General features: G+C 35.6%; 1 protein-coding gene across 9 annotated transcripts in view; it reads right to left on the reverse strand.

The window, feature by feature from the left end:
- Positions 1 to 13,293, reverse strand: part of LOC105338096 (atrial natriuretic peptide receptor 1) — a 168,100-nt gene that overhangs the window by 2,337 nt on the left and 152,470 nt on the right. For all 9 annotated transcript variants that reach the window (XM_066068305.1, XM_066068307.1, XM_066068285.1 and 6 more), the window contains 16 exons: positions 12,386 to 12,575; positions 11,913 to 12,048; positions 11,503 to 11,594; positions 10,617 to 10,755; positions 10,424 to 10,508; positions 8,202 to 8,328; positions 5,681 to 5,779; positions 4,840 to 4,917; positions 4,462 to 4,638; positions 4,148 to 4,313; positions 3,822 to 3,977; positions 2,627 to 2,798; positions 1,841 to 1,990; positions 1,509 to 1,632; positions 1,039 to 1,107; positions 414 to 588 (listed from right to left, as the gene is read on the reverse strand). In XM_066068305.1, coding sequence (XP_065924377.1) covers positions 414 to 588; positions 1,039 to 1,107; positions 1,509 to 1,632; positions 1,841 to 1,990; positions 2,627 to 2,798; positions 3,822 to 3,977; positions 4,148 to 4,313; positions 4,462 to 4,638; positions 4,840 to 4,917; positions 5,681 to 5,779; positions 8,202 to 8,328; positions 10,424 to 10,508; positions 10,617 to 10,755; positions 11,503 to 11,594; positions 11,913 to 12,048; positions 12,386 to 12,575 — 2,135 coding nt within the window. The remainder of the gene's footprint in view (positions 1 to 413; positions 589 to 1,038; positions 1,108 to 1,508; positions 1,633 to 1,840; positions 1,991 to 2,626; positions 2,799 to 3,821; positions 3,978 to 4,147; positions 4,314 to 4,461; positions 4,639 to 4,839; positions 4,918 to 5,680; positions 5,780 to 8,201; positions 8,329 to 10,423; positions 10,509 to 10,616; positions 10,756 to 11,502; positions 11,595 to 11,912; positions 12,049 to 12,385; positions 12,576 to 13,293) is intronic.

Genomic DNA, 13,293 nt, shown 5'->3' on the forward strand with positions numbered 1-13,293 from the left:
CGGAGGCATTTTAGAGTATCTTTGAGACAATCTTCTCATGTAGCATAAAGAATAAGATTGCCTATCTCAATATCTTTTTCTCTTTTGAATTAAGTATATAAACAAATCAATTTTCAAATCTGTTCATCTTGAATGCATCAGAGGCAGATCAGTTGTCTAAGAGCTAAGCTGAATTTTATGCAATGTTCATTGAACACATGTTGAAAAGCAATAAAAGAATAAAATATTTTAACCCCCCCCCCCCAAAAAAAACCCCAAAAAACCTTGACAAGCTCAAAATTTAGAAAAATTGTTAATCTCCTGAAAATTATTTCACAAACAATAAACTTCTCTGCTTTTGTTTTTGTTTTTTTTTTTTTGTTTTTTTTTTGTTTTTTTTAGAATTTTTCTTCTTCTGCCATTTTATTCAGTACCTGAATGGATTCCTATCCGGAGCTTTAATTGCTGTTTTGGTCTGTGTCGTATTTTGAAAGACATAGTTTCGTTTAAGAGGTTTAATGACAATCTCGCGATTTCTCGCGCATGGAGAAGTCCATTTCTCGTCGGTAAACCGGAAACTACCATGTAGGCATCACCGATGGTTTCAACCTGTATATAAGGAGAGGAAATCGTACGTAAGAGCGCGTTTCTTTTCATAGAGTACGTGCACATCGATGTAATAAAAATCAATCAATTTTCTCAGTAGTATAATTTTATATTGTATATATGTACGTTTACCGAAATACCAGTATCCAAAAGTACCTCAACAGAAAATTACGAGATCATAAGACATAAACCAACTTTTTATGTTATTATTGAGATATTCTTGGTTTTATCGAACAACAGACCCCTTCAGGATAACTTCGGCACTGCTCTTTTGAAGGGCGAATAGACATGGTTTTGGTGTACTATGACGTAACAGTAATTGTTTTTTCTATGTCATTGAATAATCTACCGACTTTAACTTCACAAATTCCACAGTTTGTAATACAAGAGAGCAGTACTGTACCGAATCTACCGTGAAAGAGTCTATAAGAGGTTACATGACGTCAGACGTACCTTGTAAACGTCAAACTTCTCGATGACGGTATCAAATGTTGTATAGAGATCATTTAACAAATCCACCACCTGCAAAACAGTGTTGTCAGATCATATACAATGTATGTGTAACGTTATAAGGCACTAGTCAATTATCAATCTCTTCTGTGATTTTTTCTACTTTCTTAGGATAACAAACATGTATATACATGCACATATATCATAGAGATCATGAGAGTGAAAAAATACATGAAATGTCGAATCTTAACCTAAAAGTTATATATGCACAGATCACTAAATCATTCATGTAATTTTTCCAAACAGAAAACCACACATTCATAGTTACTAGTATATATTTAAAAAAAAATTTTTCTAAAGCATGCCAAACTTTAAATTAGTAATACGATGTCTTAGGCAGTTTACTCTGATTATCACAGGAATCTCCCCCAACACACCCCTCCCACACACATACATGTACATATTGTACATACCTGGAACGGGGTGGACTCTGACGACAGGGCCGTGAAGCCGCATATATCACTAAAGTAAATCGTCACGCTCTCAAAAACCTCGGCCGCCACCGACTCCCCACGAATCAGCTGCCAGGCCACCGACCTACAATGTCAGACCCAATAATGTATAGCCTGTACTTGATATCATAATACCTACATGTAAGTTATCTATATTTACACATGTACGAACAAATTTTCAAACCTACGACATATATATAAATTCGTCAAATTCATAATATCTATAAAATTATATCTATTGGTTATTGGTACTTAACTTTCACGTGACACTTAGATCAGACCACGTGACTTACTTCGGAAGCATCATGTACAGGAGGTCCTCGGCCTTTTTCTTCTGTTCTAGGTAGTCGGCCGTTCGTTCCTCCACCAGCGCCTCTAGGTTGTTGGCGTATTGTTCCATCCGAGACAAAAGGTTATCCAGAATATTTCCCTTGTCTCCATCCCTGTAATGTTATAAACCCATGACAGTCATAAACTGTATATACTGGCAGCGTGGCATAATGCTACTTATACAATCATGTAAATATAAGGCATGCAGACTATCATCAGGATACACGTACACGTATATAGTCATAACAAAATTGACCAAAATGAATCAGTTGAGTTTATATAATAGCAATGTGACATTTATGTGCCATAATAATAGAAATCTACAACTTAACAAAACTGTGATGGAATTGCAAATTCTTAAGGTGTAAATGCACAGTTTAGATACTTATTTCCTTGTTGAGCCGTCAACTTCTTATCCTTGGTTCCCGTGTCGACCGAGAAACATAACATATTTATCGAAGGAAGTGTTTGAATGCGATCATAAATCAACAACAAATTAAACCATTTCTTACGTAATCTTTGAACCTTTTTGGTTTCATTTGAGGGTAATCTGAAGCGAGCGTTGAAATTCGTTTAAAGAATTAAAAAAAAAATGATCACTCGAATTTACTATATCAATTCAAGAATTGGAATCTGGTGTTAAAATTACCAAAATAATTTCAAACATAAAGAACCATTGGTACTTCAGCCATATTTTACTTTCATTAGAAACATAAATCACGTCGATTGCCTCGATATGACCCACTCACTTATTGAGTTTCCGGATGATGGACTTGAGCGCCTGGAAGTCCGGTCTCTCCATCGGGTCCTCCGCCCAGCACCGCCTGATGACGACAGCAAGCTCGTCACACGGACAGTCGCTCTCCTCGAGTGTCGGCCGGAAGTAAGGCTTGACTCCGTTCTTCACTTTTTCGTGAATCTCTGTATAAAACAGCAAGTTCACACACTGATCACATTATGGATGACGTGAGAGCAGAAGAGTTCGCGGAGTTGACCAAAAATAATTGGCATCAAATGCTGATCACTGAACAGACGCAGCGTTAGCAAATTTTGTGGTGTAGATCACAGTTGACAAGAAATAATCCGCATCAAGTACAGTTTTTAAGTCCAATGTTTATAAATAGGCCTAATATTTGGCAGCATTGACGATTTATGACAGTGCTTGGACCAAAGGTTCGCGATGCACTTAAAAAAAGCCTGGTTTATGATCTATTATGCCGAGCCCCTGAGAGCAGTCCCTATGGAGAATAAATTTTGTGGATGTACGTGCGTGATTCGCCGGAAATCTCCGATTTCCGTGTCTGCGACACATAGAAAAGGACCACAAGTATTAGTAATTATCGGAAGTTAATGAGAAAAATCAGATCCGCGGTGTTTTGTTACACTGTGGGGCAGCCAAATCGATCAGAAGTAAATATTTCATTTTAAATGCGTCTGAAGTCTGGTCAACATCAGAGGATGGTTGTTATAAAAATCACTAGGTCAATCAATCAAATTATCAGTAAATCAGCTATCAGTGCGACATGTTCAAGTACTGAATGTAAATGTATCTATATAAAACATACCACAAAATAATAGAGGAATTGAAAGTGTATAAATACATGTAATGGGTTCACCCTCTTAATTTTCCGAAATAAGGTAGAACTTCATATCTCTCTCTATATTATTAAACCGATGAAATACTTTTATGGAATAAAACCGACTTGCAAATGCCACATAGAAAGCCAACAGGACAACAATGGCTGCAAACAACCTATGCACAAAAAACCAAAAAACCTCATTTTCTTCTTATAAACCTTTTTTGTTGAAAGTCGACCTGTTTTGGATAACTTTTAAAAACGAAAGGTGAGTGCTCTTGCAGCACTGAAACTATGGCCATGATGGCGTCATCAAACTTAGATATTTTTGTATCTTTCGGTAAAAAAGTTCTGTAGAATTACAAACCAGCAGGTCCAAGATCAATGTTGCTCATAAAGAAGACACCCATTCGGTACACAATTTCCTGGCATATAACGGCGAAACTGTATACGTCTCCTTTCTGAGTTCCTTCGGGTGGCCTCTGCTGCATGCGTAACAGCTCGGGAGCTGTCCATAGAAAACCTGAAACATCCGAATGACACCAATAGTTAAATTTTGCACGGAATCCTCTGTATACATACTCTCAACCAGTATTTTTGTTATCTTTATTTAAATGCCATTATTTAAGAATTGCAATAAGAAGATGCTGTTCATTCTAAGTCTTTTTTTTACTTATGAACTTATGACCTTACTTCTATAATATGCATATGACCCCTCTTCTACATCCGGGTCAGGCGTCCTTAAGGCATGCAGACCAAAGTCGGTGATTTTTAAAACAAATCTACCATCCACCACACAATTGGTGCTTTTCAGGTTTCCATGGGAACGGATTTCGCTGCTATGTAAATATGACATCCCCTAAAATACAAATTAAAATCGACCATATTTTTAATACCTGTAGTTATTTACTATGAAATTTTAACCCCTGTGAATATTAGTGTTAGTTAGTGCCATGCAGCAGTAACGCCCGATCTACACTCTAGTTTTGATTGGCTTGTTCACTGACCCGTAGGATGTCTTGCATGAGTGAGTAGCGGAACATCCAGTCAAGCTTGATCTGCTCGTTTTCCAGCACGTCCTGTAGGCTTCCTTTTTGGCAATACTCCGTCACGATACACATGTTGGGCGGGTCTATACACGCTCCCAGGAAACGAACCACGTGGTCATTCTGAAGGTCTTTGACCTAAAAATACGGATTTCTTAATAAATTAATAAATAAAATCAAATTAAAAAAAATAATAATTAAAAAAATGGGTTACCAGTACCGTTTTGGAAACTGTATTTATTCTAAGATTAAGCGAATTGATGATGTCTATCGTAAGGATAATAAAAAAAAAAACTACTTTGGAATTAATTTTGATTTAGTCTGAATGATCCAGATTACCCTTTTAATGGCCATCAACATGGGCTTGTTTATATTAATACTGCTTCTGTTGATTCTTTTGATAGCCACAATGGCGCCCTGTAAGAAAAGGTTTGGTTTATAAGAGCATTTTATTTACTATAATCATATGCCTTCATAAGAAAACTGTCATCAAGATCGTCACACTTGGTCTTCAATATGGAGTGAATGATGTTTTTGATATTTTATGCAATATTAAACAATAAAGATATGAAATGATCTGCCATAACTATCATTAAACTATCATTAATATATATCTATTCCTTAATAAAAAAAAAGTTTTTCTCCAGAAAGTTTCTGGCACTATATTTTGTCGATAACATGCTAATATGGCTGTTCCATGTACAGTTGTATGTTTTTATATCCCTGACTAAGAGCGTTACACAATATTTCATACAAATAAACATCAGACAGTATGAAAATATAAATGTAAGCATTGAATGCTTATTTTTGGATGACGACATCAATAACAGGCACGTAGCACCTCCCCCCCCCCCACTTTTTTGGTGGATTTAAAAAATTGATATGAAAAAAAAGGGAAATAAGGATTGAAGTAGAAGTTAGATATAACCCCCCCCCCCCCCCCCCCCCCCCCACGGATTAGGATTTTGAAGATTTTGGCAAAGTCTTTTTTTTTTTTGGTCAAGATTTTTTGGATGAGTCTGCCCCTCACTTTCAAAAACGATGCTACGTGCCTGAATAAATAAGCATAAATCGCAACGTTCCAGGCTTTTTTTTTTTAACTAATCGATAAACATTTGAAAAAAGCCCAAGGAGTTCCGATTGGACAGGGTGGTTGTTTTTTTTAAATTTGTTTGTGTACCTTATAGTAGCCTGTTTTGGTGAACAGCTGTCGCTGTACGACGTCACTCAGATGAACGGCTATCGTGTCCCCAGAACAGTCACTGGTCATAGAGTTCCGCTGGAAAAAGAAGCGAATCCCAATGACACAGGATGAATGGGAATGTTCATATCAGGTAATTTAAACACAAAAAATGAAAATCTCAAACAAAAGACACAAAGCAAGTTACATAGTCTCCTTATATGGAGAATACCATTAATTTGGTAAATCTGAAAAGTTGATTTATTCATCAGCCAATCTCTCTCTCTCTCTCTCTCTCTCTCTCTCTCTCTCTCTCTCTCTCTCTCTCTCTCTCTGTATCTCTTTCTAAAAATAATTTAAACTATTACTTGTTATTTGGTACTGCTACAATTTTATTGAATAACATTGCGTACAAAGAAGGATTGATCAAAATATTGTAAACGTAACAGAAATATGAGGAAATAACAGTAGAAGCATGGTCATTTACAAGTACATGTATCTACTGGAAATTCAATAAAAGTTTTCAGAAAGTGACCTTGTAAATAAAACATTAAGTTAACAGATCGTCAGTTTTGGTTGAAAAGTATTAATATGAATATAATTATATTATTATATAAATGGGTACCATTTGTTGCTAGCCAATCGATAGATAATACACATTCAAAAAACCTTTTTTGTGACATACTTATATTATTTTTCCTTTGGTAATGTATTCTGAGTATTGAACAATTTAAAGCAGCATTCCTAGAATTTTTCTCCCCAGAAATTTAAAAAAAATATCTAACAGTCAACGATAGGGCAGCCTAATGAGAAATGACTATGGATTTTTTCCATTCTGAAATGTAATTTTTTTCTCTGTCTCCATGGCTACAAACTGAACAACAAAAAGAGCTTTAGAACATGGAAGCCCAACAGCATGATGGTTAGTTTACATAACAAATAAGGAATTGGTGGACGAATACAGCTTCGTTAAAAAACAAGACATGAGCGAAAATAATATAAACCCTGCTAAAGTCAGTTTTGAGCACTTTTATACTAATTTGCACCGGCACCTGAATTTGCTTAATGTAATGAAAAATGGTTCTATGTAACCCAATAAACATTATGATAATGAGAATGATTACATTTATATAGCACTATACTGATGTTGAATACATATGATGCAGTTAAGATATAAAGAAAAATCATTTCCGGGGTATTTATAATCGAAGTGAATAGAACGTCCGGTTTTCGATTGTTCGGTAAAAATCGTGAAGGATATCATTTTCTGGTTGCTAAGCGACATTCTCAAGGGGAATAACTCCTGTCATCGAGGTATCTGTCAAACTCCCTCCCGAATTCTCGTTCGTATCATCCGGGAATTCCATTCTAATAGCACGTGACACACATGATGGAACCGCCATTCTGATCTCTTTCTTCAACCTTTGACCTTTATGCATCCAGCACAAAAATTGGCGCGTTGCCATCAACCGCAATTTGCTGAAAAGAAATAATGGCTTTAAGGATGCTGGATCAGCACTTTGTGGATCCAGAGAAACAGAATAAAAGTATGATGTGAAATGGAAATTAACGACAGTACGTTAAACATTGCAAAAAGATGTAAACTTTAACCAAAACAAAATCTTATTCATCACGATATATTTGCGGTTTTTTTTTCAAATTAAAGAAAGTGATGTTAAAAAAATCTTACCATCCGTTGAGATTGACAGGTGCCACGCCCCTTTGTCTCTTTATCAGCATCACATGAATGAAAACCGCCACAAGGACGTCCCGATTCAAAACGACTTCTCGAAATTCCTTATTAGAGGTTATGCAAGTTCCGCCCTCTTGGAAAATTCCATAGAGCTCCAGCTGTCGACAGCAGACTCGTTTGGCGGGGGCATCAGTGGCTTCGCACTGCCCGCACTGGCACCAATCCAGCTCGTGCTTATCTGACCGTTCTATCAGCACGCGACCTTCTGCGCATGCTTCACCATTTGTCGTCTGTGGAGGAAACATGGCTGCCATGGTATTTTAGTTTAACGTTTGAGTATAACATCGTAATCCTACACACGACTAAACCTTAAGAAGGCGCCACAATTGTTACATTAATACGCTATCAAACACCGTATTTCATGTCTACTGTCTAAATTCACGTCCAAAAATTGGTACAATGTCTTAAACTAGGTCTGCTTTCTTTTTTTCTTTTTTTGGAAAAAAAAATATCTACTTAAAAAAACCTATTTGCTTTAAAGATAATATTTGATAGCTGTTTCTCAAGTTTAACTTATTACTTGCATGGGGAACAAAGGAACCAACCAAAGGTATGAAAATAGTGTGTAAAATGTTTTTAAAAATGTCCATTTTGACAGCGAAAATAAAACAAAACCAAATAATCCAAAGGGAAACAAAATGAAAGTAGAAAAGAACGCAACCACACCCTCACTGCCAAATAAAGGTTGCTATATGCCTACTCAACCACGCATCAACAAGCTGAAATTATTATTCTTTTCTTTTGGAAAACAGAGAAAATTCGACCTACCCTGGTGAGGCTGAGGTTACTGCCCTGGCGTCTCATCTTCCGGTCGTTCTCCATTGTTCCGAACATGATGTCATCCCAGCGCACGCGCCAATTCATTTCTGCTAGTTCTGCCTCCAGTTTGATGTGCCTTTAATAAATGTGAAGTAAGAATGGTTTAAAATATGAATGGTTTAGGAAAATCTCCCAGAATATAATGTTTTTTATCTGTAATTAACTATAATTATAATAGTGCTTAAAGTAACTTTCAGAGAAACTTCTCTCAACTTATACTTGCTTAGATAATTGTTGATTTTTTTTTAATTTTATGGTCAAGTAAGTGGGGTTTTTTGGGCCAGTGAGTACATTTGCTCCTATTTTATAGGTATGGAATTCCGTAAAAGAATCAACTAGTATACAGAATTCTTAATTCATAAATTACATTTAATGAACGACAAAAAAAAAATACATGTAGAACAAACTGTCTAAAAAAGATTAAAATGAAACTCGACAGTAATCTTAGATGAGCTGTTATGTTTCAATATCTTTTCTCTTATCTGTGTATTGTCTGAATATATTATAATACTATTTCCACAGCCTGTGGTATAAAGACACGCGGTATAAAAAATGAAACAAGAAACACCCAAGCTTTTGTTTATTGATGGGTCTTTTTTCTTTCTGTTGATTATGATGATCAAAATTAAACATATTAATTATGGTTTAACATAGAGGCCTACACCTGTCTTAATCACATTGCAATTTACACCACGGGGATAAAGCGGAAAGCATGGGATCAGCATCGCCTGTACTGTATGGAATAGTAAAACGATTCTTTCGCACTGTTCAGGAAAACATAAAATCTGATGTTTACAAGGAATCTAAACAACAAATTATGCTGAATATGCTTGAGTATCTTTTTGAGGGAAAAAAATGTCCCACATTCTTATCAAAAAGTCCGTTTCGTAACTTGGCAAATTATCATGCAAATACACCATTGACGTCTTTTAATGAACTCATGTACGCAAATCTCCACGATTTGCTGTTTCGATTTTTTTTATCATATGGTTTGTTATTTGGCTATTCATGGACACAGAAATAAAGTGGACAATTTCTTTAATTTCTTTCTCGTTCCTTTTAGATGTGATTTCTTGGGAGATCTAGACGCCCCCATCACAATCATTCGTCAATTTGGCTTTTATTTAGGCATTGTTAAGTTAGACTATTGAATTAGAAATGACAAAATAATTCGCCATTATGAACAGTGCTTGCTATTACCCATGACATTGCGTTCTGTTAAGTTTCATTGCAAAACGCAAATTCATTGTTCGATCCAGTTTTGAGACGCAATAAGCATGCGCATCAAACGACGGCAGATCATAAATTTTGGGTTTTATTTGATTTTAGCTGTTCCCCAAAATTTTTTAAACTCGTTCAAATAATCGGTGATTTTCGTGTTTTAATTTGATGTTTTCAACACGAATTATCGTTATTTCAAAGCTTTTGCGTTAATACACAACCCCTACAAGAGCACACAGCTTCTTTTTTTATTTTATAAGTAACTTGAAAAAGCTGAATACTTAACTGTTATATCTATTATAGACGTTTGATAATATGTTTAGAATATGCTTTACAAAGCTTCACTGGGAACAGCTTTATATTTCAATTTACAAATCTTTTTAGGAGTTTTTTTCCCCTTAAACTTGTGTTGTAATTTTTTTGTTATTTGTCAAAATAGTTATTTTTGAAATAACAAACATAAAACTAATATTGTTCAAGAATTGATTGTTTCAAGGGTATTGATTAGAGATACACTTTTATCAAGACTTTAGTAAATATATTTCACGTAATGGTCACTACTTAAAGCTCCAGTCGAGCAGAAGCTAACCCTTCTCTTCACCATTGGGATGCGTTTAACACCAGTTCTTCCCAACGATAATTATTTTCTGATAATCAAGCTTCAATCCCAATAATGAATGTGTAAATATATTCATGACTCTCTATCCATCAACTCCCCAGCCTCGCTCTGAAACACCAATGCTACCAGTCTCTCTCGGAAAACACCCCGACTCATTATGGATTTGGAACACTTATGTAATCAGCCTCGTTTTACACCTATGTAATCGGTCATCATTGTCTTGTAAACCGACATAATCACCCCCTTTCTAAGGCACCTATGTATTCGTCGTTGTTTATCAGCCTCACTTTGAAACAGCTACGTAATCAGTCTATATCTCTGGGAGTCTTACCTGTATATAAAGAAGGCCGCAATGACCACAATAACAAGGAGAGAACCAAGGACGATGATCACAATTCCGTACTCCGGGAACGGTTCTAGAATATAGAATGTCCAAATTAAAAAGTGAATGAATAAAGAATTTAAAACTGCATTAAAATTTTGCCGACGCCACATTAAAAAAAAACCCTCATTTTAATTCCTACTTTCTGGTGGGCATTTGGCGCCGTCAAATCCACACTTTGGCGTATCCGGTGGGGCGGACTTCCGGTTTCCGGCCCAGTGAATTTCTGTGTTGGACACAGGCACGTATTTTTTGTCTTTTCCAAAATAATTCGCCACGACCTAAAATTTAAAGTAAAGTAAACGTTGGTAAAACATTCATGTAAATACTTAAGAAAAACCTGGATGCGTTTAAAAATTTGGTATCGGTGACTGCGTTTCCAAGATTTGCAAAAGTACAACTTAAAGAGTATTTATAGTTTATAGCTTCTTGTCTCCATCCGTTTTAGACACACGTTTAAACATGCAAATTTCTCCCCTTTTTACACTGAAACCTTTAGTTTAATTATACCTCAAACTCTCTTGGGAGTTTTAATGTCAGCTCGTAAAAATCTTTTCCAAACAAAAGCTAAAAAGCACATTTAAATCCGCAAGTTACGAAGACAGAGTTTTTAGTAAATGCAAAATCAATATTTAATATCTTGAGCAAACAAAAACAAGTTGTGAGACTGATGAGAAAGGCATTTGTCTTGGGCAATGTACCATGTTTTCTACACAAAGATGTTTTTGAAACCAATCATAAATGGTCATTAAAATTTAGAAACGACTGATTCGCGTGATTTCTTGACATTTTCTCTCAATCAGAAGGAGACGAATAAAATTGAAAAAAGGACATCACAAAACAAACGTAAATGAAATGTGCTTTTACTATCTTATTATTGATGAAAAGAGTTACTCGATCAGTTATGATCGTAAAATTGAAATAAAAATAAAATTAACGAACTAAAGCTTATTAATTTTCTTTTTCTCATGATATTAACTTTTTCGAAATAGTTTTTATTAAATTTGTATCGGGTTCGGGATGCAGACCTCAAATTTTCCAGTATGAGGGTCCATGTCTAGCAGCGAATAGTCGGCATTCCTGTCGCCATTACTGTCAATGCTGACAGTTCCTGTAATACCTACCAAAACACAAAAAAAAGCGTAAAAATCTTCAAGCGTTCAATTCAATGCAAGATTTATGGCCATTTCATTCAAAAACAATTATCTCGCGGAAGTCAAATGCAATAGTTTAATCCATCTGTGAAACTTGCTACCCGCAGTAAAGGAATCTTGTCTGGCCTACCGTTTATAATGTTTATTTTATGCATAATTGGTTTTTTTATGAACAATTACAAGACCTTCGATATTTTTGGTCAATCAAGTCGGAGATCAGAGCATAGAAATGTCTGAAATTGCTTAAAACGTGCTCCGTCATGTAATTGCTTGGAATAACTCACCTTCGAATGTTCGGTTCCACATCCGGTGTGTGATTTCCGTACCATTAGTGATGGAGCGATTGTTTGCCAGTGTTTCGTTTAAGGCTAAAGCGTAGAGAATCACAGCGTCGTGGAACGCACCCACGAAACTGTTCACCTATCAAAAGTAGGATTAACAGAGGTGTAACCCATCAAAAACCAATAACATAGAAAGCAATATACATGTACATGTAACATGCATCTTGAAATATTCTGACAAACTTTAATTCAAGATCGACAAAAATTCGTATTCTAAATAATAAGGAATCCATTTTTTCGTTCGAATTACTACACAATGACAAGACCTGGGGCTTGATGAATTCCATAGATTCCTTAATTTCAGACAATTCTGTTCCATTCAAATCAAAGATCTTATACACTAGCTCAAGGGAATATACTAGCATTAAGGGATGATTCTTAAAAGGCAATCAATTGATTATAAAAACGTTGATAACCTCGTCTTCGCCATATGCAAAGCTGTCGTTTCCGGCTCTTTTTTTAACCTCCTCTGAAAAGTTCCGGTATTCTGGACTCGTCGGCTTCCGGAGAGTTACGGTCATCAATGCTTCGTAAGCTTTTTTGGCCTTTTGGTTCCGCTCCGTTGTATCGTTTTCTCGATACCAGGGCTTTTCGCTATCCTCTTTGCTGCGTTAATGAAAAATCATAACAATTTACAGAGGATGCTATAAATATGGCTAGAGAATGCCTTGGTAATTTCGAATAGCGTTGAATTAGAACTTATAAAACGGAATGAAACAAGCAGTAATGTATCTCGTCAGCATAAGTCGTATTTTAATGATCAAATCAAGATATCAAGATATCTACAGTTCCGAGGTTTTCTCCGTTTTAAATAAAGATCGGTCTTTCATTTCTGCAATTTATAATCACCTTTCTATAGGGATACTTTGTGCCAAATTTGGTTGAAATTGGCTGAGTGGTTTTAGAGAAGAAGTTTAAAATGTGAAAAGTTTACAGACGGACAACGGACAAAATGTGATCAGAAAAGCTCACTTGAGCTTTCAGCTCAGGTGAGCTAAAAAAGGGTACCGCTTTATTTCGCCTCATATTAAAATTCACCCCTGACGTCGAGGCGGGTACGATTGAATTACGACTTTGACATCACTATGAATAAAGTGTCACTGTTTTGGCAAATTAAAAATAAACCTGTATACCTTTTGATCACTAATATGTCTGAAGTTTATTTTGTTTACAATCGTTGCGTTTTACAAAAGAACTTACGAGCAAATTCTTCAAAGCTTTTAATCACATATTAATCAATGTTTATTCTATTGGCTATAACATATTATAACTGAAATCCAAATAGTTGAAAATAAATGGTTTTATATAAAAAAAATTTCTTCAA

This window comes from Magallana gigas, chromosome 1, assembly GCF_963853765.1.
Source record: "Magallana gigas chromosome 1, xbMagGiga1.1, whole genome shotgun sequence".
NCBI lineage: Eukaryota > Metazoa > Mollusca > Bivalvia > Ostreida > Ostreidae > Magallana > Magallana gigas.